Source organism: Sander lucioperca, chromosome 11 (assembly GCF_008315115.2).
Source record: "Sander lucioperca isolate FBNREF2018 chromosome 11, SLUC_FBN_1.2, whole genome shotgun sequence".
NCBI classification, from domain to species: Eukaryota; Metazoa; Chordata; class Actinopteri; order Perciformes; family Percidae; genus Sander; species Sander lucioperca.
In genome coordinates this window covers 32,939,874-32,967,573 of record NC_050183.1, presented here as the reverse complement: position 1 = coordinate 32,967,573, position 27,700 = coordinate 32,939,874, and the positions used below count along the sequence as shown (strand labels likewise).

General features: G+C 43.7%; 1 protein-coding gene across 2 annotated transcripts in view; it reads right to left on the bottom strand.

The window, feature by feature from the left end:
* Nucleotides 1-27,700, bottom strand: part of mcf2l2 (MCF.2 cell line derived transforming sequence-like 2) — a 286,969-nt gene that overhangs the window by 158,072 nt on the left and 101,197 nt on the right. For both annotated transcript variants that reach the window (XM_036007118.1, XM_036007119.1), the window contains exons 5-10: nucleotides 27,343-27,462; nucleotides 5,607-5,723; nucleotides 5,361-5,510; nucleotides 3,765-3,889; nucleotides 3,539-3,653; nucleotides 3,108-3,227 (exon numbers count right to left, since the gene is read on the bottom strand). In XM_036007118.1, the coding sequence (XP_035863011.1) occupies nucleotides 3,108-3,227; nucleotides 3,539-3,653; nucleotides 3,765-3,889; nucleotides 5,361-5,510; nucleotides 5,607-5,723; nucleotides 27,343-27,462 (747 nt within the window). The remainder of the gene's footprint in view (nucleotides 1-3,107; nucleotides 3,228-3,538; nucleotides 3,654-3,764; nucleotides 3,890-5,360; nucleotides 5,511-5,606; nucleotides 5,724-27,342; nucleotides 27,463-27,700) is intronic.

Sequence of the window (27,700 nt, the reverse complement as noted above, 5' to 3'; positions counted from 1 at the left end):
AGACTTTACCAAGGAGGCTGAGAAGTGTGATACCCCTGTAATTGGCACACACCCTCTGGTCCCCCTTTTTGAAAAGGGGAACCACCACCCCGGTCTGCCACTCCTTAGGCACCGTCCCCGACTTCCACGCAATGTTGAAGAGGCGTGTCAACCAAGACAACCCCTCCACACCCAGAGCTTTAAGCATTTCTGGACGGATCTCATCAATCCCTGGGGCTTTGCCACTGTGGAGTTGTTTAACTACCTCAGCAACTTCCACCAGGGAAATTGACGACAATCCCCCATCATCCTCCAGCTCTGCCTCTACCATAGAGGGCGTATTAGTCGGATTTAGGAGTTCCTCAAAGTGCTCCTTCCACCGCCCTATTACCTCCTCAGTTGAGGTCAACAGCGTCCCATCCTTACTGTACACAGCTTGGATGGTTCCCCGCTTCCCCCTCCTGAGGTGGCGAACAGTTTTCCAGAAGCACCTTGGTGCCAACCGAAAGTCCTTCTCCATGTCTTCTCCGAACCTCTCCCACACCCGCTGCTTTGCCTCTTTCACGGCAGAGGCTGCAGCCCTTCGGGCCCTTCGGTACCTTGCAACTGCCTCCGGAGTCCTCTGGGATAACATATCCCGGAAAGACTCCTTCTTCAGTCGGACGGCTTCCCTGACCACCGGTGTCCACCACGGTGTTCGTGGGTTACCGCCCCTTGAGGCACCTAAGACCCTAAGACCACAGCTCCCCGCCGCAGCTTCAGCAATGAAAACTTTGAACATTGTCCACTCGGGTTCAATGCCCCCAGCCTCCACAGGGATGCACGAAAAGCTCCGCCGGAGGTGTGAGTTGAAAGTCTGTCGGACAGGGGCCTCCTCCAGACGTTCCCAATTTACCCGCACTACCCGTTTGGGCTTACCAGGTCTGTCCAGAGTCTTCCCACACCCTCTGACCCAACTCACCACCAGATGGTGATCAGTTGACAGCTCTGCCCCTCTCTTCACCCGAGTGTCCAAAACATACGGCCTCAGATCAGATGAAACGATTATAAAATCGATCATTGACCTTTGGCCTAGGGTGCTCTGGTACCAAGTACACTTATGAGCATCCCTATGTTTGAACATGGTGTTCGTTATAGACAATCCATGACTAGCACAGAAGTCCAACAACAAACAACCACTCTGGTTTAGATCAGGGAGGCCGTTCCTCCCAATCACGCCTCTCCATGTGTCTCCATCATTTCCCACGTGCGCGTTGAAGTCCCCCAGCAGAACTATGGAGTCCCCCACTGGAGCCCCATACAGGACTCCATTCAAGGTCTCCAAGAAGGCCGAATACTCTGAGCTCTTGTTTGGTGCATACGCACAAACAACAGTCAGAGTTTTCCCCCCCACAACCCGCAGGCGTAGGGAGGCGACCCTCTCGTCCACCGGGGTAAACTCGCCTCACACCCTGGGCAACTCCGGAGAAGAAAAGAGTCCAACCCCTATCCAGGAGTATGGTTCCAGAACCGAGACTGTGCATAGAGGTAAGCCCCACCAGATCCAACTGGTAGCGCTCCACCTCCCGCACAAGTTCCGGCTCCTTCCCCCACAGAGAGGTGACGTTCCACGTCCCCAGAGCCAGCGTCTGCTGCCCGGGTCTGGTCCTTCGAGGCCCCTGACCTTCACTGCCACCCATATGGCAGCCAAACCCGACTCAAATATCCTTTCGGTCCCAGTGATTATTTGTGAAATTGTGCAAACGACAGCCTTTTCAAGGCATTTGAGAAGGAGTTTTGGATAATGTTCAGCTTCGGCAGCTTTACCTATATGCTAAAATATACAATGACTGAGGAAGCCTAGTGACGAGTCCATAGCAACCAGTTCATGTGTTGAATTTGTTATTACCCAGTGTGCTTTGTTGAATGGTCTCAATGTTTTATTGTTTTATTTCATGTGAATACTAGTTTACTAGAGGAGTAACTTAATATTTGAAGTAATGCAGTAATGCAGGAAGTCTGCATTTAGTTTCCATGCTTATTGTGTTTCCACAACAATGTTAGTGACTAAATCCTCCGGTAGCCCCTTAAATAAATAACGAACAGTCCCTAATGAAGCTTTTTCTTACACTCCTTGAACCTGTCACGGAAAAGCATTATGTTGTTACTTTGCCAGTTCAGGTTGCCCTTGTTTCTATCCACCCGCAACACCAGGTCCCTTTCCGATGCTCTTAAGAATCTCGGCAGAATGTGCCTGGGCCTGCTTGTTGGCGGTTCTGTGTGCACGCTCAATTTCAATTTCTCCCTCAATCTCCAGCAACTCCCTGCGAATTTCCTTCAGACTTTCTAGCTCAGCCGAGATTTTCTCTAGTGCTGCAAATATTTTACCAATATCGGCCAGCTTGGTCCTTTACAGCGGCGTCTCCACCGTGAAGCATATGCTGCTTAATAGCTCCGCTAACTTTTTAGTTTTCAACATTTTGTTCAGTATCTTCAAAAGGATAAATACAGCAGTACACTATATGGAGCGACACTGAAACCATTTACGGTGGCCTGAGAAATCAGCTGTTTTTACCATATTTGATGTGTAGCCTACTGTATGAGGGAGTGAGCTTCCTACAGTTACATTTATCATATCATGTCCACCAGGTCGGAAACAGGTCTGCCAACGACTTTGCCATGGTCTTTCAGGGCGTTCTGATGGCATGAGTGGCTCTTTGTGATTTCTCCGCTCTTGTATGCATGCTGTGCAGTTGAGCACCATTTAGTTTGCTTGCTGACAGAGTCCAAGCCACCACACAAACTGACGAGCACGGCTTCTGCACTTCTCCACACCCTGGTGTCCTTCGTGCAGTTTTGCTAGCACATCGTTCCGCATCGCAGCAGGTATAACAGGCCAGGTGTTTTTCAGCAATAAGCCGTCTTTTACTGTGACAGTGAAAACACACCCCAGGTGCGTAAGTGTCACGTATAGCCTGTGAAGCATAGATATATGCCTAATCTCGCGCCTGGCCAATCATACTGGATGCGTATTTCTCCGCGCCGGTCACAAAGCGATCCTTCTCCTATTGGTTCTCTCTCTCTCTCCTATGTGTGTGTGTGTGTGTGTGTGTGTGTGTGTGTATGTGTATGTGTATGTGTTGACTGACCAGAGCCTTCTCCTCTAGTTTTTTCAGGTCCTTTAGCAGGTATTCAACTCTGGCCACACAATCCCCGGTATCTGATAGGCTGGTTAGACTGTCCATCAAACTGTCTAGAGACACTTTCACCTGGAGGACCAAAGAGGGGACAGACAGAATATAAAAGACTGAGAAAATCATTATGTTACCCACTTATTCACGCTGGAATAATATTTATTTTCTCATATCAACACTCCAGACTTCAAATGATCATATCATATGATCAATGGTAGACATAATGCAAACTCAAAGAACATTTTTGAACATGAGGTGTCTGGAAGGACGGTAAACAGAGTCATTGCAAGTAGTTTTTGAAGCTGTATGAAGAAGAGACACAGACGAGATCGAAAGGTTGCAGTCCAAGCAGACAGAGAGACAGACAGACAGAGCTACAGATATACCTCTCTGAAGTCCTGTTCAAAGTGGCGTAGCTGCAGACACTGCTCCAGTTTCAGATGGTGTTTACACCAAAACTGTTCAAAGGCGTTCTCTGTCTCATCCAGCTGGGCTAGGAGCCTGAAACACACAACAGGAACTTCAGTACAAACAGATTGAGTCACTATGGGACAACATTGCCATAATATAGACTGAGATGCATTATATAATATAGAAGAAAAGCTTTGTCACCTTTCCACAGTTGTTTGGTTCTCCATCTCGTCTGGGTTGAGTTTGTGGTTCTCTGACTTGGCTGCCTGCTCCCTGATACAATCTAACAAGGTGGTGCCCTGCTTCAAAGCTAGCTTCAGTTCATCCTGGTTTAAAGACACAGAAGCGTTGGAAAGAACATAAATATCACCTTTAAAACAGCAGATAAATGTGTGTGTTCAAGGTCATATTCACACCTATTACTGGAACATCTATCTATCAACAAATTGTTGTGCATAAGGGTAACTACCGTTTTTATCAACCTGGACCCAATTTTTCAATGTTTTTGTGCCTAAGTGACTGATGGGAACAACAATCTTTGAAATTGGTCCAGTATTAAGCAAGCTTGCTGCAGTCAGCAGCAGCAAAACAAGCTACAATGTAAGTTAATAGGGCACTTGTCCAGCTTGTATTTACCTTCAGAAACGTGCTTGTTTTGCCACTGACAGGCTCAGATTAATATTCTAAGTGTCTGACAACATTATGGAAAGGATCAGTGGCAAAACGAGCACAGCGATCTTGCTTAATACTGGACCAATGTCAAAGATTGTTGTTCCCATCAGTCACTTAGACACAAAAACATAGGAAAATAGGTTGAAAGGAGAATTCCGGTCGATTTCAACACGTAGCTCTGTTGTTTGTAAATTTGGAGTGCTGTCAGTAGCGAGAAAAACGAAAACAATCGGTGTTGCATACTCCGTGTTATCCTCCTGCTACAGTTTGCACCCAGGAGGCTGAAACAGGGCAAGTTTTAAATGTGCTTTTAGCCTCTTAACATGTTTTGAAATGTCATTACAAGTGCCTACCCATGTGAAGTGATTCCTTCCAAGTGAACACAGTGGATCTGACTGCAGTAGATGTGAAAGAAATGCATAAAAGTTGTGCTAATTCAGCTTTGTTTAGTTCCGGTGTTGAGACGGCAAGACTTAGGGACCGTCTACAAACTACAACACCGAAAAGAGATACAACAAAAGTATTTATTAATTTAATGATTAAATAAGGTAGTGTCTCCAAACTTACCTCAATTATAACGTGTCTCCTGCTAGCTGTACTACAGGACTTACTTTAAAAAAATAAGCATATGCCTATTTTTGAAAATATTTTTGTATCTCTTTTCGGTGTTGTAGTTTGTAGACGGTCCCGAAGAACTCGTCTTGCGGAACACACCGGAACTAAACAGAGCTCAATTAGCACAACTTTTATGCATTTCTTTCACATCTACTGCAGTCAGATCCACTGTGTTCACTTGGAAGGAATCACTTCACATGGGTCGGCACTTGTAATGACATTTTGAACATGTTAAGAGGCTAAAAGCACGTTTAAAACTTGCCCTGTTTCAGCCTCCTGGGTGCAAACTGTAGCAGGAGGATAACACGGAGTATGCAACACCGATTGTTTTCGTTTTTCTCGCTACTGACAGCACTCCAAATTTACAAACAACAGAGCTACGTGTTGAAATCGACCGGAATTCTCCTTTAATTGCGATTAAATATTTTAATCGACTGACAGCCCTAGTTGTCATGCATGCATATACTGCCTGTGTTAGCATGTGTTGGTGTATTAAATCTACTAAATCACCTTGAGGTTGTTGTGTTTGTCAGTGTGTGCTGTGAGCAGGTCTTTGGTGCACTGGACGTCATTGGGCAGCTCCGTCTCTGCCAGGTCTGTCCCAAACTTCTGTAACATCTGTGCTGTGGTTTTCACTGTCATGGCAAAGTTCTCTACAGCCTAGAGAAAAAGAACAACAAGTGACTTCATTTTGGAAATTGTCAAGTCACTAGTATTAAAATTATGGTATACAGTATTTAGTACTGTATGACTCACAGTTCGGTGGTGTATCCACTGACTGTGACAGTACTCCAGGCTTCCTCCTAGCTCCCGGGTTAACTGGCTTTTATCTACATAGCCATGCAGGTCCGACAGAGAGTTCAGCATCACAATCTGCAAACACATTCAATACATCACTTTAAGTGCTTGATCGTGACCTACATCATGTAACAGTGAGACTATAGTAGCCATAATGAGTTAAGTAGCAAACTAGTCTAAATTAAAAAGAAAGGTCTTGTCAGTGGATCTCTTTAAGGGTCTAGGCCTGTGAAAATAGTTCTATAATGTCTGTTGTCTGTTGCTCAAGAGGAAGCAACCTAAAGTCCAGGCCCGGACTGGCCATTGAGCGACCCCCAAGAATTCCAGGTGGACTGGCCAGCTGATTGGCTCATAGTGTCAGACCAGTGTTAACCCTTAGAGACCAGCCAGACCGTCGCAATCTCAGACAATACTAATGGAGCTCAGCGAAAATTCTGACAGGAAGACTTCTAACTAATCATGTTCTCTCTCTTCTAAACTGAACAGATGTTAGAAACGCCCACTTTAGCTAACCAATCAGAAGAGGCCCTGAAATTCTCAAGCTAATCACAGCACAACACCGCTGTTTTAAACCTGTCTCTCTCTGCTGCTCAGTTGTCATTTCAGGCTAAGAACAAGCTCACCTTTTCACGGCCGTGTCTCATGTGGTAGCAGCTGATGTCTATACTAGAAGATGTTTCTCTTTCGCTCCCGTCCTACAAGCAGTTTTCTGGTGCATGCACCGTGGGTGCAAATGGTAGCCGCCTGGCAGCGTAATTTCACCCCAGAAGTTACTTTCACTCGAATGCAGTCCCGGGGATTTTGCCTCGTTCGTAGTACCTGACTCGCCGCACGGCTCGCCTGACCTGCACAACTTGCCTCCAGCCGCCGACTCTCACCACCGGCGTTGAACGTACTTCAGTCAGTTTCATCACGCAGAAGAACCGGCAAGTTCAACTCAGCTGGATCATCCAACCGTTCGAAGTTAAGTATCTCATCGGGCATATTTTGTTCATTCATGTTTGCCGCACACAGTAATGCGGTTCAGGGTGCGGTGGCCTGGAGTCCGGGCGCCGTCTAAACTCTGGCTTCAGCTGTAGATTCCTCTGCTTCTCTGGGGTTAATTCCCGTAAAATCTATGATAGAGTCAGCAGGGGACATCGTTTTTCTTCTATTCACGCATCAAGGTTAATTGTGCACTTAGGCAGGCACGTCTTTTCTCTATGGGCTCACTAGGTAAGCTGTTTTTATCTTCTCCGACATCCTTTTTAGCATGCTCATTTCAGTTGACATTTTAAATTCACGTGCGTATTTACATGCGCATTTACGGTGGTTCGGCTTTACAACAGATGTTGCTCTGGACCATGGATATATTAGCTCTGGAAGGTGACAGTGAAGTATCTTTGGGCTGGGCGCTGCTGCGCAGCTGCAATCTGAGCTTGGCTACATGGTTGTGGTATGAGCGGCCTGTTCGAGGTTGCTGTCTTCTGGTGGCTGTGCATGAGTAATCTCAGTCATTTCAGTCTTGTGAGACGGTGATTGGGTCGTATACTGGGAGATAATGTAGGAAGGGGTAAATGTCGTTGACTAAAATGCTAGTTAACATTAGTTATTTACAGTGTTGGGAGTAACGCGTTACAAAAGTAACGCAATTACAGTAATGTATTCCTTTTTGCTGTAACGCAGTAATATAACGCATTACTAATAACATTTCGGTAATATTATACCCGTTACAATCTCAGTAACGAGCGTTACAGCGCATTTTAACCCGAAATAAAGTGTTGTTTTTTTTTTAACCACCAACTCCGAGAAACATTTTTGCACCAGAGAAGAAAAAAAATCGGTGACGTTTTTCCTGTTGCTTGACTTCGATAGTTGAGATGACTGAGACGGATTCTACATTTGCGAGATGGACATTCTCCCATTATTTTCAGTTCGTTAGAGACAAGGATAAGAACATTATAGTCAAGTGCAATCTATGTGCGACACTGAGGGAACTCTCTACGTCGAGAAATAGCACAAGTAACTTGAAGAAACACCTGGACCGGTGCCACGCTAACACTAAGCTAACCGAGAGAGCTGCAGGCGTAGAGAAGAGAAAGAATGCCGAGGATGAGAGCGCGGGGAAGATAAAGCAACAGAAATTAAGTTTCTCTCGGACTGCCATGCTGCTTGAACCCCGAGAGGTGAAGAGACTCGTGGCGGAGTATATTGTTGAAGACATGCTGCCTCTATCAACAGTAGAATCGCCGGCTTTTAGAAAGCTTGTGAGCAAAATTCCCGTCAACACAAGGTGACAAGGTAAGCAAGCCATGCCGGTTATTTAACGACCCGTATTGTTACAAACTGCAACATTAACAGCGACAAAACGTTAATGTATTTACCTGTATCCAAATATCATTTAACCCATTAAGCACAGCATGAATTTAATATCTAGCTACTGTATCTTCTTAATTTTCCAGCATGTACTGCCAGACAGAAAGACATTCGCCAAAGAGTTGGATAAGGCATATGATCTCATGGAAAAGGAGCTGAAGAAAGTTATCGAAGCTCAGCAGTATGTATCAACAACAGCAGACATGTGGAGTGCAAATAACAAAAGTTTCATGGGAGTGACTGTGCACTGGATTGATGCAGATACCTTGAAACGAAAGAAGGCTGCAATAGCTTGTAGAAGATTCAGGGGTCGACATACATACGACGCAATTGCAACAGAACTAGAGGACATTTTTTCTCAATATGGACTGACCTATGATAAAGTCACTGCATGTGTGACGGACAACGGAAGTAACTTTGTGAAGGCGTTCAAGGAGCATCAGCATGTTGAGACCGAGGAGGAAGATGAGGTGGAGAGCGATGGCGAAGTGGACATTACAGACCTTCACAGTGTGTTTACCACCGATGATGATGATCCCGAGCATGGGCTATGTGTACTGCCTCCCCACCACAGATGCGCATCCCATACACTTAATCTAATTGCTAACAATGAGGTTGATAAATGGCTAGCATCTAATCCAGAATCGAGGGCTGTGTATCATAGTGCCACAGCCAAATGTTCAGCGCTATGGACAAAGGCCAGCCGCTCCACAGTTGCAGCCGAGTGCCTGGAAGAGGTCAGTGATAGAAAGTTGATTGTCCCCACAGTAACACGGTGGAACTCATTCTATGACGCCTATGCTCGGATTACAGAAATGCCCCTATCTGACATCAATAAACTTTGCACACAGCTTCATATTAAATGTATGAATGACAAGGAATACCAGTTTCTCAAGGAATACTGTTCCATCATGAAGCCTTTCACAGTCGCACTGGACATCCTACAGGGTGAGGACACTTGTTTTTATGGAACCCTTCAACCAACGCTAGAAGTTCTAATGGCCAAAACCTTAGCAGCGAAAAATGGCTTAACGCAAATGACCACTGGGCTGCCTGAGGTTATTGTGGGAGCAATTAAAACTCGATTTGCTGCAACAACTGACTCCAAGGATGCGCTACTGGCCGCCGTCTCACTGCCCAAGTTCAAGCTACGCTGGATAAAAGAAGCCAGAAGAGACCACATCAAGTTCCTCCTCACGACGGAGTGCCGCTCCCTAACAACAGAAGAGCTTGCAGCCCCGATGCCTGATGTCCCTCAACCTGCTGCTGTTGCCTCCAGCGAGGAGGACTTTTTTTCCTTTGATGCACTGCCCAATGCCACGGCTGATGCACCCATGTCAGTGGAAACAGAAGTAATGTCTTATTTAAGCTCTGCCCCTGTGATGGAAAGTCTGCACCAGTTTCCAAGAATTAAAAAAATTGCACTCCGCTATAACGCCCCAACACCATCCAGTGCACCAGTAGAAAGACTTTTCAGTCTCGGGAGTCTTGTGCTCACCCCAAAACGCAACCGTCTTGGTGATGGACGCTTTCAGTGCCTTCTCCTGATGCGCTTCAACAGATATTTCGGTCAACTGGGTAGTCAAATAGGCTAGCATCCCCCCCCGAACATACAACAATAAGTAGGCCACATAGGTCTAGGCCATAAGTGTCTTCATAGTTCTATTTATTTTACCAGCCTGGTTTGGCTGCAGCTACCTCTGTTGTGGAGTAACAGGTTTCCTGTTTATACTTTATTTTTTTACTTTCAATTTTCCTTGTGGGTGGGTCCAATATAGACAAGCTTACATTTCTGTGAAGTTGGATTGAAATGACTGAGCTGTATCTTTACATGAGGTCTTATAGGCCCAAGCACTTTGACTTTATTTTTGGTATTCTTGAAAAATATGGCCACCCCCACACAGCCATTAGCTACATGTCTAGTTATAAGTGATTTAAATGTTACCAGCCTTTATTTGGTAGCCTATGTTTTAGCCAATGTTTGGCAAATAGCAGGATTCCTCTGTTTTGCCTGTGTTTTATTTTTTTTTAAATCAATTATAGGCTTTGTTTAGCCTACATGTTAATTTTTGTGAAGTTGGACTGAAATTACAGAGTCGTATTTCCAGGAGGCCTAATTCTCCAAGAGCACTTTTTGATTCTTTATAAAGCATAAGCTATGTCATCCAATGTGTGCCAGCTTTGTGCTGTGAACTTGACTTAAAAGAGAATAAAAGAATAAAAAACTAAAAGAATAAGAGATTGTGCATCTTATCATAATTAGACTATAGGTTGCATAATAGTGGGCTCTAGCTCTATTGTGATTCATATGCATAGGCCTAGGCTTTAAATATGAACAGTAAATCTATCAGAATCTACCAGATTTTGATTCTTTGCCTGCTTTTGTAATTCTGACAGTGATTGTTACTTTTTGTATTGTACCATGAGCCTTCACTGTGTCTATTATATTAAGTTGTTAGTAGCCTTGGGGGCCTACACAGTAAAAAGTAAGTAAGTCAAATTTATTTATAAAGCGCTTTTCACAGATAAAATCACAAAGTGCTGTACAAAAGAATAGGTAAAACAAACAATATAAAATGTATATACATATGTAAAATTAAAGTGACAGTCATTATGCTGTACCATATTGTCCTCGACTGGATATATAATGAGCTGCAGTAAACTCGATTTTAGCATTTTAGAATGCCAAGTCATACTTCCGTGGATATTTTGGTAAAAGTAACTAAAAAGTAATGCAAAAGTAGTGTAACGCATTACAATTCAGAGACAGTAATATTGTAATATAACTAATTACTCTCAGATAACAGTAACTAGTAATCCATAATGTATTACATTTTTTAAGTAACTTGCCCAACACTGGTTATTTATCTTAACAACTAAACGGTAGCCTGTTTTACAATAAACGTCTGTTGGAGCAAACCGTGAGATTCAAGGCATGGAGCATTTATTCTGTACATTGTCGTGTTTCTGCAGGTAAAATGTATTATTAAGTCTTCAACGCTTCAGATGTAAGTTACTCGTGTCAATTGACATCAAACATGTCACTGGATTGCTACATCAGGTGAGGCTTGTTAGCATGAAATGGACATAGGAGGTACGTAGGGTTTTTGTCCCATATTCATGACGTTTCTGGGCTATAGTACTGTTCTAATTCTCGGGCAGGGGTAAGATTCTTTTCTTGATAAGGAATGACACGTTGTTAAAGGCTGTCTTCGACGCTGTCGTGATATTTGTCAGTAGTCATGGTGACGTCTGCAGAATGCATAGGCATTATTCTGCATTGGTAAATAAATATACTCATCGTCGTTGTTGCCTGCTTACTATCGTTTTGTGCATTATGCTCACTCATGGTGGGTGGCGCACATTCATGGTATTCGCATATGGTCTTTCAATGCAAGTATTCTCAGCACAATATTCATATTGTATTCATGGCGTCACGTCGTCGTACGATAATTTTAGTTATATCGAAGATATATTTATCAAGCTGCATTGCTCGCATCAGCTATTTACTTTTATTTACTTTTATTTTATCTTATATCTGTAGGGGCCTCATTGAGTTTTACGTTTTATTAAATCTATTTACTAAGATGTGTTGTTCATTTCCACTAAGTTTCCTATGTTGGTAATATATTGGTGCGAGTCCTTCAAATCAGATTCTGTCTGATTCCTGGGAGATGTGTTGGAACCAGTGGCAGCCCAGGTTCCTAATCACTACGCTGTATTTACTTCGGTCATGGCTGACCTCGGCGGTTGGTTTTGCATCAAAAAGTGCGTGTCTTACTCATGGGCGCGCCAAACTCAGTATGGTGCATATGGGTCGCGTGCCCTTCTATCAGCATTATGGTCATCACAACCTCTTATTTCATGGATCCTTCTTGTGGTATCCTATGTCTGATGTTGTTTACTTTTTACATAGATTCTGCAATGCCCGCTGAGGTGAGTATGTTGTATCTTCCCAGACACTTTTTATCACTTATTAAAGATTACTTTTGGGCATGTCGACACAAATAAATTTTGTTTGTGGTTGGTATTCACTTGCTTCGCATAATCGTCATCGTGCGGGTGCCTTCTCTGTCTTAACCATGCTAGCGTCAGTTGGTATCTGGGTATTACTAAGGCACTATATTAATAATACTTGTGTGGCACTCGTTTTCTTTTGCTGAGTTAGTTTTGGGGGAATCCCTATCCTAAGTATGGTGGTGATAGTCCATCTTACTGGGCAAAAGGCGGTCATTATCATCTCATGCATTGATCGAATTTTAGCAGCAAGTTGTAAAATACCTTTTTATTGTAACTCTTCATTTATGCAGTGCATAAGTGACGTTATCACTGACCTTGTACGCAGCTAACCCATGACATTTGACCTCAATCAAGTTGGACTCCTTACAACACTTCCTTCTAAGTCGCAGAGACACTGCTTCTTTTCATTGCTTTTAATCTAAGATTAACTACTCATTGCCTAGGCTCATACTAGAGGTTTTCCGGCTATATTTCGGTTTGACCATCATTTAGTTATTCTTAATTTTACCTCAGTTTATTCGGGTCATTCATTCAATATAGGGGCGCTACTACGGCAGCAAATCAAGGCATTTCATGTACATGCCTGCAACAACTCAGCAGATAGTCTTCCTCTGCTTACTCCTCTTACATTCATCCTGTCAGCGACATCCTGGCAACCCAGAGATCTCTCAGGCATAATCCCGGTAAGCATGCATATAACTGGTGGTGGTGTGTTGATCTCTGAATACTCTCACATTTGAGTCTATCTGTGCAATTACACGCTGGCTTATATCTACATGTATTTTCATCAGCAACCCTATCACTGTGCAGTGATTTAAAAAAAAAAAAAATGTATATATTATATATATATAGGTGTACCCGGACGCTGTGCCGTGGATAAGATCAGGCTAACCCGGACGCTGTGCCGAGGATAAGATCAGGCTAACCCGGACGCTGTGCCGAGGATAATAACATGTAACCCGGCCCTCAGGCCGAGAGCGAGTGTAGCCAAAACCGTGCGCTGACCACGGTATGTGTTGTAACCCGTGCGCTGACCACGGTATGTGTTGTAACCCGTGCGCTGACCACGGTATGTGTTGTAACCCGTGCGCTGACCAAGGTATGTGTTGTAACCCGTGCGATGACCACGGTATGTGTTGTAACCCGTGCGCTGACCAAGGTATGTGTTGTAACCCGTGCGATGACCACGGTATGTGTTGTAACCCGTGCGCTGACCAAGGTATGTGTTGTAACCCGTGCGCTGACCACGGTATGTGTTCTAACCCGTGTGCTGACCACGGTAATGTTGTAAGAGAGAGAGTAGGAGATATATTTAAATAAAAATAAAAAAATAAAAAAAAGGGTGCGTATGTGAATACATGTGTATATGTGTTACATGGATTTTCTTTTCATCTGCTGGCTAGCTTTTGTTTATTTACGGCTTATTTACGCAATTTATTTCTTTTATTTTGGGGGCTGCATATCATACATTCATACAAGTCTGATACACTACAAGCCTTATTAATTCAAGCTGTTCACACTACAAGCGAATTATACACTGATTTTCTACAAAGCACTATACACTTCAAAGCTGAATCATTCAGTTTTATTGTGGCCAAAATAGGTAAGTATGTTCCTTTCAACAGTCCTCGTCACATTTGGGGGGATCAGCTTTTGGCCTTCTAACCCCCTAATTATTATCATATAATAATGGAGTCTAATCTCCAAAGACTGTACATGTCATATCATGTTTGCGTACAATAAATATTTGCATATCTGCTACGAAGTCTCTCCTGATTGAACTGTTGTTATGAGGCTGTATTAGAGCTGGAGTAAAGAAATGTGTATCATATGAAACAAGATGACATAAGGCATCCATTGATACCAACCGTGAAAATGGGTTCTTTGGGTCTCCCCGTTATGCTAATCCGATCCAATTATGCATTACAAATTTATGCATTGTTATTATGCATTGTTATTTTCGCTATTCTAAATATTTAGTTATTCAAAAAATTGTGTATTTTAATATTTTTGCATACAGGGGTCCTTAAACAGTATTGGAATTACATAAATTACATATGACTGGAGAGTTGAGATTCTTGTGGATTTAATTAACACAACTGTATGATGATCAGATCCAAATGGAATCTGCAAATTTTTTTTTTTACAGTTTTTGGCGGGTTTTTTCAGATTTAGAGACCCTCATGGACATTTCACTGCCCCTCTACCATTCCCTGGGCTACGTTGCTTTTTAAATTATTTACTGTATGAATGTATGAGTCTTGTTTCTTTAGTGATTTAATGAATAATGAATGATTAGAGAGGCTCAGGGCTGGACTGGCCATCTGGCATTTTCCTGGTGGGCCGACGCACTTTTGGGCCGAATCGCCGATATAAAAAGCGCATTTATCTTTATTATTAAGACTTTATTAATCTTACAATAGTTAGAATTAACAGTAAAGAGTTTTTAAAAGTTGCTAAGCCAATATTAAGCAAAATAGTAATAATAACAATAATGGTAATACAATATCAAATATCAATAATAATAATAAAAAATAAACAAATACCATACAAATACAAATCATAACTCTAAGAATTAATTAATTATTTAAGTGTAAGATCAACAGATACTGTAAGTCTTGAGACCCCTCTTGAAGGATCCAAAACTATCACATGAACACAGAACACTAGACAACTCATATCATAGAATGTATGCATATTTTAAGAGGACTGTCTGCAGGGAATGTTCTGACCAATCACGGTGGGTGTGGTCCGCCTGGGCCAAAAATGCCAGGGTCGATTTTTTTTGTCCCAGTCCAGCCCTGGAGAGGCTGCTTTCAGTGTATGTTTCCATGTGCACAGTAATGTCACTGCAGCTAATATTGTGGGACATTTAAAGTGACTTTTAAATGTTTCTGAAACTGTGTAATTTTTCATCTGATGATCATAAATCACCTTAACAACAAACAAGACCAACAGTGAAAAGAATGCTATTTTTATATAGTTTTTATTAATGCCCAGATTTTTCCCGCGAAGTCACAAAATGATTTTCGGCAGGTAGCCGGCGCTACAGAGCACACATTCTGATGTGTCACAGATTACTGTGTAACACCAGAAAAGCCTGTGTTAGTAAGTATGCAGGTAAAAGGTAGCAGGCGATTTCTTTATATCAGCCTAATTGTATTTTAATTTTATTTTAGAAGTTATCTGCAGTAGTAATGTCTGATACTGGGGCAGTGCCATCACAGAAAAAAGGAAATAAACGAAGAACAACTAAAAGCTAAAAAGGAAAGTGAAAGACGACTGGCGAAACCTAAGTCACACTCGGTCGGGCTTTCAACAGATGGAGATTTTACGAGATTGTAAATTATTCAAAGTCAACCCCGAATTGGCAGGTATGTAATATGTCTATTTTATTCATAAAATAACTTTAGATTGTGCGATGTGATTGTACGTCAGTAGCCAACATTAAATTACGACCCCCTTCAATTTAACGTTTTATTCCTTTTAGTCTGTGTTTGTGTTGGCCTACTATTTTCTTTTTACCTGTGAAAAGTGTCCTTGGATTTCATGAAATGCACTATATAAATCGAAGGTATTACTACATTGGTTGCTACAACAAACTCTTAATGGTTTGGCTCCGTGACACAGTGACAGTGATAACGTTACCCGGTTTAGCTCACGATACATCCAAAGTAGGCTAAGTTACCGTATGCAACACTTGAAATGCAACGATGCATTTGTAACGTATTCTCTTATTGTAAATTAATGATTTTCTGTCTGAGCAAAACATTCATCGCAACTATATGACCTCCCGGTAATGCTAACTCCCCCTTTAGCCTAATGTTTTTCCCCTCCCGGTGTATCCTGTTATTCTCCCTGGGCCTTACCCATTTCTCAAATTTGTCCCTCCTCAACTCCTTAATCATCTGGCTTGTGAGCCTATAATCATTCTCAGTGCACCCTCTTCAAGTACGTCCCAATTCCTAAAATGTACATCAAGGAGCGAGAAGGCTCCCCAGAGGAGCTGTAATCGAGGATAAATCGATGTATCCTTTGCAGAAGTCTTTTCACCCCTGGCATGTAAACAAAGAGGCATAACAGAGAGAAAGAGAGAAAGAAAAAGAGAGAGGAAAAAAGGGAGAGAAGATAAAGAGAGGAATAATATAGTTGTATCCGGGGTCCTGTGGTAAATCCATGGATTGGGCGGTTGGGATCATATAGCCTAGATTTAAATTTTGATTAATAGAGGGTGATTGAAGTAATACACAATTAGGCTAATGAGTAAAATATTTTTCCTGTCGGACAGACAGCTTCATTTGTAAGTGCATCGCTAGTGAGACTGTTACAGCCTTGTACTAGTCTCGCATTGCCAGTACTTCCTCCATAGCGCTACAGAGGAGGGTCTGGCGAGTCCACACAGCATTGGTTCTGGTTTATTGGCGTTTCTTTAAATCAAACACAATCGGGGCAACGGCGCCTCTGCGATATAGCCTCGGGAAGGAACTTGTTTGGGTGGAACATGTGTATGTTCAAAGGATGTTTTAGTCGTGCAACAGAAGACTCAGATTGGACAGATAGTCTAGCTAGCTGTCTGGATTTACCCTGCAGAGATCTGAGGAGCAGTTAACCAAAGTCCTCATAAATCGACCAGAGTTTAAAATGCCAACACAAAGAAAGCGGAAGGTACCGGAAATCCGGCCGAAATGAAAAACAACCGACGGGAACAAATTAATAACTGAAAGCTTATACAAACTGGGGGCATGAAGTTCGAAAGACAGAGTCTTACAAAAGACGCCATTGAGTTGAATTATGGGAAGAGTAGGATGCAGTGAGCTACAGACAAATGAAACTATAGCACAAGTTCAGTCAGGAAGACTATGCTTTTGCATGCTTAGGCCTGTAGTTAAATTGCTCATGTATTTTGCCACTTACTCCTCTCACGAATGCTAACTCATCATTTCTATGCTGTCCTTTGTTGGGGGGTGTCAATCATAATATCAGCTGTTCTCATCAGCTGGTCACATCAGCTGATTTCATCAGTACATCACTGTACATTGTTAGCCTCTCATCCTGCTGCTGCCTCTGTTTAAATATGATTCCATCCATCTTCGTCTGCTTATCCGGTGTCGGGTCGCGGGGGGAGCAGCTCCAGCAGGGGACCCCAAACTTCCCTTTCCCGAGCCACATTAACCAGCTCCGACTGGGGGATCCCGAGGCATTCCCAGGCCAGGTTGGAGATATAATCCCTCCACCTAGTCCTGGGTCTTCCCCAAGGCCTCCTCCCAGCTGGACGTGCCTGGAACACCTCCCTAGGGAGGTGCCCAGGGGGCATCCTTACCAGATGCCCGAACCACCTCAACTGGCTCCTTTCGACGCAAAGGAGCAGTGGCTCTACTCCGAGCTCCTCACGGATGACTGAGCTTCTTACCCTATCTCTAAGGGAGACGCCAGCCACCCTCCTGAGGAAACCCATTTCGGCCGCTTGTACCCTGGATCTCGTTCTTTCGGTCATGACCCAGCCTTCATGACCATAGGTGAGGGTAGGAACGAAAACTGACCGTTAGATCGAGAGCTTTGCCTTCTGGCTCAGCTCTCTTTTCGTCACAACGGTGCAATAAATTGAATGTAATACCGCACCCGCTGCGCCGATTCTCCGACCAATCTCCCACTCCATTGTCCCCTCACTCGCGAACAAGACACTAAGGTATTTTAACTCCTTCACTTGGGGTAAGGACTCTTTCCCTACCTGGAGAAGGCACTCCATCGGTTTCCTGCTGAGAACCATGGCCTCAGATTTAGAGGTGCTGATCCTCATCCCAGCCGCTTCACACTCGGCTGCGAACCGATCCAGTGAGTACTGAAGGTCACAGGCCGATGATGCCATCAGGACCACATCATCTGCAAAAAGCAGCGATGAGATCCCCAGCCCACCGAACTGCAACCCCTCTCCACCCTGACTACGCCTCGATATCCTGTCCATAAATATTACAAACAGGATTGGTAACAAAGCGCAGCCCTGGCGGAGGCCAACCCTCACCTGAAACGAGTCCGACTTATTGCCGAGAACCCGGACACAGCTCTCGCTTTGGTCGTACAGAGATTGGATGGCCCTGAGAAGAGACCCCCTCACCCCATACTCCCGCAGCACCTCCCACAGTATCTCCCGGGGGACCCGGTCATACGCCTTCTCCAAATCCACGAACCACACGTAGACCGGTTGGGCATACTCCCAGGCTCCCTCCAGGATCCTTGCGAGAGTAAAGATCTGGTCCATTGTTCCACGACCAGGACGGAAACCACATTGTTCCTCTTCAATCTGAGGTTCGACTATCGGCCGAACCCTCCTTTCCAGCACCTTGGAGTAGACTTTACCTAGGAGGCTGAGAAGTGTGATACCCCTGTAATTGGCACACACCCTCTGGTCCCCCTTTTTGAAAAGGGGGACCACCACCCCGGTCTGCCACTCCTTAGGCACCGTCCCAGACTTCCACACAATGTTGAAGAGGCGTGTCAACCAAGACAGCCCCTCCACACCCAGAGCTTTAAGCATTTCTGGACGGATCTCATCAATCCCTGGGGCTTTGCCACTGTGGATGACTGTGTTGTTTGACTACATCAGTGACTTCCACCTGGGAAATTGACAACAATCCCCCATCATCCTCCAGGTCTGCCTCTAACATAGAGGGCGTATTAGTCAGATTCAGGAGTTCCTCAAAGTGCTCCTTCCACCGCCCTATTACCTCCTCAGTTGAGGTCAACAGCGTCCCATCTTACTGTACACAGCTTGGATGGTTCCCCGCTTCCCCCTCCTGAGGTGGCGAACGGTTTTCCAGAAGCACCTTGGTGCCGACCGAAAGTCCTTCTCCATGTCTTCTCTAAACCTCTCCCACACCCGCTGCTTTGCCTCTTTCACGGCAGAGGCTGCAGTTAGTACATTAAGCTGCTGTTATGTGCGTAGTACATTCACGGTTGTAACCAGAGTTCGAATTACGTGGGAGCCAGTGGGAGCTGAGCTCCCATAGAGAGAGGATGAGCTCCCATGAAAGCAGTAAAATCATACACCTGTGGGGGTCTCTAAAAATCATCAGCACCATTATTTAAATCACAAATAAAGCACTTTTCCCAAACACACGGAGCTCTGAAGCAGACCTGTGCGTCGCTTAGTGTCCACTCTCGCTGTAAAAATAGAGATGAGCAGCGCGCCTTCCGTCCGTAGTCTGTGCAGCTTCAGGTTTATAATGGACGCGCTCTGCTGTCGACATGCAGATGTGTCACATTTGTGCTCCGTGTAATTCTGCCGTAGATTTGGTTTTCCACCTTCGATCTAGAGCAGCGTACAGCCACTTCCCTAAACTTTGTCTCATTCAGAGACCAGAGTCTCAAACGGGGCTCTGAGTCTGTCAGAAGGTCTGAGATCTACCGTATCAGCAGAGCAATCACGTAATGCACAGCAGACTATGATGCAGGTAGATTATTTTCAGAAATATTGTGACTTTATTCTTGTAATAGCCTATTATCACTTTATTTTTCTCAAAATATCATGACTCCTCCAAACCTCAGAGAGCACAGAGGCTTTATTAATCCATTAAAATGAATTCATGTAGCCTATCATTGAGGTGAATAATTGTCATATGCACATTAAAGGAGGTTACTTCCTCAACAAAAGACGCAAAAGAGGAAGGAAGACTAAATTATAGGCTACATGTGTGCTGACTCAGATATAATTAGAAAAGACGATCTACAGGAGAATAAATAGTAATACAGAATGCCTGAGAGCCTTATTGTAATATATTCCATTATGTTTTTATATTTGGATTGTAATATGTGTGTCCCTTTACATAAAGATATTTCCAGCATACATTGATTCAGAAAAAGGTAAATAGGTGCATAAAAATTTACCAGAATGCAGGAAATTAAATGTTTAATGCTCAAAATTTGCTGCTCATAGACTACTTTTTTTTTTTAAAGAGACCCCCACAAAGATGAAATCATAATTCGAACCCTGGTTGTAACCCTATTTAAACTTCTTCTCCTCTCTGTGGCTGTCAGCTGCCATTTTAGTGCAAACCATCGCAAATGGCAAAGCGCCCCTCCACTTCCCCATCACCACCATTCTTTGCAAATTCATCAGCTTCATCAGCTTTACCAGCTTTATCAGTCTTAGCAAATCATCAGCCACCACTACCACCACCAGTGGCTGGACTAGAGGTCGACCAATTAATCGGCTGATTTTTTGGCATTTTTTACATAATCGGCATAGATAGATATATAGATAGATAGATACTTTATTTGTCATTCTCACAACACGGATGAGGAGAATGAAATAAGAAGTCAGGTCTCGGTGCTGACCAACTACTATAGTGATTAATAAATAATTAAAAACATTCCTTCATACGCCCTATCCTACTTAAAACAATTACAATAAAATAAAATAATTTACAAAGACAGTATCAGAATAGCAGCAAGTAAGTAAATAAATAAAGTGCAGTGCTATTTCTTGAGAAGACTCAAAGGCATGGCAGTGTGGAGTTCATCAGTCTGACCGCATCCGGGTAGAAGCTGTTCTTCAGCCTGGTGGTCCTTGCCTGGATGCAGCCTTCTGTCTGAGGGGAGGTAGGAAAACAGTCCGTGTGCAGGGTGGGTAGAGTCTCTCATGATGCAGGTCGCTCTGTCCCTGCATCGGCTTGTGTAAATGTCTGAGAGGGTTGGTAGGTCGCATCCGATGGTCCGTTGTGCAGACCTTACCACCCTCTGCAGCATCTCCTTCTCTGCCACTGTGCAGCTGCCATACCACACAGTGATGCAGGAGGACAGGGTACACTCCACCACGCACCTGTAGAAGGAGCTGAGGATGTTAATATCCAGCCTTGCCTTCTTCAGCTCCCTCAGGAAATAGAGGCGTTGATGTGCTTTTTTTAAGGTGGTAAAGGTGTTGTGGCGCCAGGTGAGGGTGTTGGAGATGTGTACTCCGAGGTATCTGATGCTGGGTACCTTCTCCACAGCTGCACCGTCAATGCGGAGAGGAGGGGGGGCAGTGCCCGTCTTGCAGAAATCCACAATCATCTCCTTGGTCTTGGTGGTGTTCAGGATGAGGTTGTTCTCCTTGCACCTACAGCTCCAGTCCATCCACCGCCTGCCTGTATGCTAACTCATTCCCTTTGGTGATGAGCCCAACCACTGCAGTGTCGTCTGCAAACTTTACTATGAGGTTGCTGTCATAGTGAGCTCTGCAGTCAGCTCTGGGGAGCCAGTGTTGAGGATGATGTATGATGATGTGGTGTTGTTAACCCTTACAGACTGGGGTCTGTTGGTCAGAAAGTCCAAAATCCAGTTGCAGAGTGATGGAGCTAGACCTAGTGCTGCCAGTTTGTTCACCAGTGTCTGTGGAATGATTCTGTTAAATGCAGAACTGAAGTCCAAGAAGCACAGCCTCACGTAGGAGTCCTTGTTCTCCAGGTGTGTGAGGGACTTGTGGACCACAGCAGCGATGGCGTCAGCTGTGGGGCGGTTTCGCCTGTAGGCATACTGGTGATGGTCAGCTGTTATGTCGATGGACTTTTTTTATGTGCGACATAACCAGGCTCTCAAAGCACTTCATTGTTATTGGTGTGAGAGCGATTAGGCGGTAGTCATTTAGACAGGACACTGTGGCAGCCTTTGGCACAGGGACGATGGTGGACGTCTTGAAGCACGTTGGTACGGTGGCCTGGGAGAGTGAGATGTTAAAAATGTCCGTCATGACATCTGACAGCTGGTACGCACAGTCCTTCAGGACCCGGCCCGGGACCCCATCAGGGCCTGCAGCTTTGCAGGGGTTTATTTTCTGCAGTGTCATCCTCTCCTCAGCTGCTGCCAGACTGAGAGGAGGGTCCTCTGGTGGAGGTGAAAAGGAGTTAAGGGCGTCAGGTAGTTGGGGGTTTGGGGGGCAGTTTGAATTTTTCTTGCTGTAATCCATGATGCATTTGATGCCCCTCCACATGCTCCGAGGGTCATTTGAGGAAAAGTGTCCCTGGATTTTCCGAGCATAGTTTGACTTTGCCCTCCTTATGCCTGCCACCAGGCCTCGTCGGGCTGCCCTCAGTGTGTCTGCAGCTCCCCCCCTAAATGCAGCATCCCGCGCACTTCTGCATTCAGCCATGGTTTCTGGTTGTGAGGGACCATGATGGTTTTGATGGTTGTAACATCCTCAATGCACTTTTTGATGTAGCCCAGGACTGATGTAGTATATTCCTCTAGGTTCACTGTATCCTCCTCCATTGCCGCTTCTCTGAACATCTGCCAGTCAGTGGTGTCAAAACAGTTCTGCAGCATTGGGACAGCTTCAGTGGGCCACACAGTGATGGTTTTCTGTGTAGATTTTCCGTTGTTTAGTATGGGGCAGTATGCAGGGACCAGCATGATGGAGATGTGGTCTGAAGCGCCGAGGTGGGGACGGGGGGAGGCTCTGTATGTTCCATGTCTGTTTGTGTACACTTTGTCGAGTGTCTTTTCCCCTCGAGTGGCGATGGTGATGTGCTGGTGGAACATGGGGAGTGTGTCTTGCAGGTGAATATGGTTAAAGTCCCCTGCGACAACATACAGGGCCTCCGGGTTTTTGTTTTGCAACGAGCTGAATGTGCCATGCAGTTCCTTCAGGGCTGCGTTAGCATTAGCTTGTGGAGGGACATAAACAGCAGCTATGAACACGGCTGTAAATTCGTGTAGCAGGTAGTGCGGCCAGCATTTGATAATCAAGTATTCAACTGCTTCAGAGTAGTGACTGTCAGCCAAGGAACAGTTTGTGCACCAACCTTAGTTTACATAGATGCAGAGTCCACCTCCCCTTGTTTTCCCCGACAGCTGATTTCGGTCAGAGCGGAAGAAAACTCACCCCACGAGCTGGAAGACGGAGTCCAGAATGTTGCTATGGAACCAGGTCTCTGTCAATACAAAGACCTCTGGCACAGTCTCAGTTTTAGTAAGTCCATCTTGTTATCCAGCGCTCGAACATTGGACAAGAAGAGTGATGGGATGATCGGTCTGCTGGTCTTTAACTTAGCCAGCAGCCCTGCTCTTTTGCCCCTCTTCTGTCTCCTCGTACACCGCCTCCTCTTTCCCGTGTAGTGGAGTAGTCTGTTCCTCCATGCCGCTGTCCTCAACAACATCATTTTGAGCATAAACGGAACAGGCCAGTTGTCGTTCAGTTCCAAGAGCTCAGACCTCCTAAACTTAACGCTGTAGTCATGCTAATAGTATTTTCGGTAACCTGTATCCATTAACTGCATTTATGGACTCGAGCATGAATAAAATCCTTAATTTTATTAAATTGGCTGGAAAAGTTTTAAATTACAAGTTGTTTGAATGACAGAAATCTGCTCAGATGAGATCTTAATAAGTGCAACAGGACATGTAGTAACAGTAGGCTATGTTTAGGATCCCCAAAACACAGATAAAACACGAACAAATGATCAATGATCTAACAAACAAAGTGAACAAGAATTTACTTTAGATAGCCCCAGTCTTATGTGATTCAATAGGAGTTATGAGGAAACAGTGTTGAGATTAATAATAACATGTCACTTTCTGTATGGATCATACTATTGTTAAAATTGTTTTTATTTATGAAAGTTTGCAGATTTGTGTTCTCAGACGTTTGATAAATGCTGCTGAGTGCACTAAACTTTATTTTTTCATTGAAAAGTTTATTTGCCAAAGTTTATTTTCTTCTTACCTGTTTCATTTTTTTTAATATATTTTTTATACATTATTTATACAATATAAGTTTTTACATTATCGATTTTTAATTTAAGTATACAAGTGCAGATTGGTGAAGTGTTCAATAAATGTTTTTGTTGAGAAATTTTGTGTCTCTTAAGTAATTATTAGTGTTACATTTTATCTTTCTGTCAGGGCTGTTGAGGCCAGTTACAAGATTTTGGAACCAAAAGCAGATTCGGGAGTTGATTATGTAGGTTTTAATTAAGAAAACACAGAAATAGGCAGCCAGGCAGAGCAACTTGGTAGGCAGCGTAAACTCAAAAAGACAAAAAACACGGCAGAGGTAACAGGCAGGGCTCAGTCCAATATCCAAAGGGCAAAAACAGGCAGAGTTCGGTACACAGTTTGGCAGGCAAAAACACAGGCAGTGGTACAGGCAGGGTTCAGTCAGATAACCAAAGTGGCAAAAACAGGCAGAGTTCGGTACACAGGTAGGCAGGGAAAAAAGGAAGGCAACATTCAAGCGAAGGTTTCCAAGAAGGTAAGTCCAATATCCAAGTCGACCAAAACAAGCACAGGCTTAGGTCAAAAAACGGTAAATCCAAAAGAACAAGGGCAAACGCTAGAATCCATACTGAAAGACGTGACAAACTGGCAAAGAGTGCTCCTCCTGGCACTGCTTAAAAAACTATGGGTGTTTCTCAATCTCAAGAATGCAAAGAACGGACTTGTGTTCTTGGGGAGAACGTTCTTGCTGGTTGTTCTTGGAAGAATTAACCCGCAAATTCACAAGCACAGAAAACGCTGTTAACAGTTTGAGACGATACGTTCTTCCTGTTATTGCTCAACACCCCCAGCACAGAGGCTGCCTGTAGTGCTCCAAAATAACAGCAAATAAAAACCACAACAATATAATCAATTTGTATTAAAATAATCTCCGGACAAGAAAACCTCATAATGCTACAACTATTGCAATAATATTGAAAAATAAAACTTATTGAGCTTTAATTTTATTGTTTATGGTTTAGCTCAAACACCCCTTACTTATTCAAAAGAGTGGAACGCGATCCCTACTATTATTAGTGTATTAGTTTAAGTCAGTTTAAATTAAAAAAGAAGTAGGCCTATGCACTGGTGTGTCCTATGTGTCCCTATTATGTTATGTGGAATTATCATTTCTAGATTATTGTAGTGCACTGTATATGCCCAGGGACAACAGATGGAAATTAGCAATTAAAATTATAAAGGTTGGTGTCTCCCCTTTAGTCTACATAACATGTCATAGCATGTTACCACTCTATGTACAACTGTTCATTTATCATACAGACTGAAACTCAACTTCTAATAAATCAGAAAACAAATACACCAAAAAAATATGAACTAAATACTAAATCTAATGTATAGCCTATGGCAGGGGTCTTCAACGTTTTTTAGGCCAAGGACCCCTTAACTGAAAGAGAGTTGGAGCAGGGACCCCCTACTACATATATTGTATAAAATTAAGTTGCATATTAAACTGGGCCTGAGATAACGTGTAGGACGGCCTAAAGCCTTTATACATGCTTTTTTGCATAGAATACTTAGCTATTAAAATAGCCTAATAATTGTTGGCATGCTTTTATAAATCATGTTTTATTGTTAAACATGCATGTGGCAAATCACATCTGTGGATGGCTACCTTAGTGACTACCTTACCTATAGGCCAGTAAGCAGTGGAGATTTGTATTTGCTAATAACATGTTGAATTCATGTTAAGACTTTTTAATTTTTAGAAATTAAAAATAATTTGGAGGCCCCCCTGCATTGACTCTGAGGACCCCCTGTTGAAGATCCTTGGCCTATGGCATAATTTAAACAAGTCTCCCGAAGAGAAACGGGTATCTCTCTCTCCCCCGCCTCTGCCTGCTGCGCTGTGTGTGTGTGTGTGTGTGTGTGTGTGTGTGTGTGTGTGTGTGTGTGTGGAGTTTAATTCCGAAAAGGCAGTTAACCACAGGTTCCCGTTAATCTTATGATGAACATGTGTTGTGATATTTAAACAAACGATCCGTCAATGGCGAAATAAAAGCCTCTTATTTACGAGACCGGTCTAAGAGACCGCCGGCTTACAGCAGGGTCTCCGAGCGTGACTGTCTAAGCGACGAGCTAGCGGTCCCGGCAGGCGCAAGCTGGCTGCCGCGTCACTTTATGGAGCTTCTCAACTCCAATTGTCAATTCGGCAACGATTTTCGCAAGACTGCCTATATTCGAAATCTAAACCGTTCATTTCTCGCCTAAAACGTTCTCAGAAGTGAATTTAGTTATGAATAAGATGATAGAAAATTGTTAAAATTGTCCCGTTTTTGGTCTGTCTATGTACAGGAAACCCGACTCTCATTGAATGCCGAAATGAATGTTGGGACACGGGTGCTGCCAAGTTCATACCAAGGGGGTAAGCGTCTGTCAACAACCCGTAGATCCTATGGCGCCATTTTGATGCTATAATTAGCCTGTGCCTATGTTATCTCCTTACATATACCTACGCTCTCCGTCTCTGCAAAATTGGGAATGATTGAGATTTCTCTTGGCACAGCTACCAGAAGACTTACAACTTTCAGACAGGTTGCTCACGTCATTTACGTCGTCTCTCTCAGTTGGAGGCTGTGCAGTAACGCTCAGCGCTCACCGGGAAAAGTGCTTCTAATATCCTTCACTGGTCTCCGTCCAGATCAACGGGATCTGTTAGTCCATGATATACTGTCTATGGTTCATACAAGTTACCAACCAATGCATCCTCGGTAAAATGGGCGTGTCAAGAACATTTCTGGGAATTTTAACTGTTCTTGGTGAAATGCAAACTTGTGTATTGGGACAGTACTTTGGCAACACGAGATGACGTTTTACAGGGACACAAGAACACAAGTCAATAGAAGAACACTGATTGAGAAACGCCCTATGGCTGACAAGGGGAGTGGTAACAGGTGTGGGAGAGTGGCAACAGGTGTGGCAGTGCAAGTGCTGATGATGGGCAACTCCAATGCAGTCCGGAAAACCCGGACCGGACTCCAGGAACCGCAGAGGCATGACAGGTCACAGGCTAAGAAGAGGGGATTCTGGGCCGTACTGTGACACTTTCAAATAGAGGTTTAAAAACAAGCACATGTTGGCCAAATATCGGCCAAAATAAATCTGCAGCATTTATCTGCTGACCCTGATTTCTAAAGATCGGCCAGAGAAAAACCCATATTGGTCGACCTCTAGTCTGGACTACACGAGGGGATTTAATTTTGCCGCTGCTCGATTGCAAATCTCCCTGTAGAGCCTTCCCGCCAAAGAATTTCTGCCAAGATTTAATTATCACATCACCAGTTATAATAAACAAATATCTTTACTTCATTCACTTGTCTCTCCTAATTTAACTATGGATGTTATCTGAACATCGATTTTGCTGCTACGCTGTACTGTACTTAACGTGAGTTTCAGTGCAGGTTGTGTATCATTATTTGAAGGATTTCTGTATTTCATTCATCATTAATTTGATATATTCATTCAGTTAAAAACCTCACGTCTCTAATTAACCACCCGTGCTAGCATAAAACAAACAATTGTTTTCTAAAGATTGCAGTTGATAGAGTTAATATGATTGGTACTGAAGCATGCTTACCGGTACCTTCATTTTAAAGTCATCCTTGTGCAGCTTGATCCCAATGTCTGCTATAGCCCTCTGGAAGAACCTGGACGGCCTCAGCACCAACACCAGCTGCAGGTTTCCTGGAAAAGCTCCCTAGATAACAACATGTGAATTTACAATACATCTCTAAGCTGTCCCATTATTTAATTCACTCATTCATTCATATATATTAGGGCTGTCAGCATTAACGCGTTAATCGCAATGCGATTAAGGGCCGAGCATAACGCGTTAATTATTTTTAATCGCATGCCGGCATTTATTAATTTATTTTACACTTCACTCGGCTTTGCGTCGTGCCTAACAGGCTACTATTTTGACCCTTTGCAACACC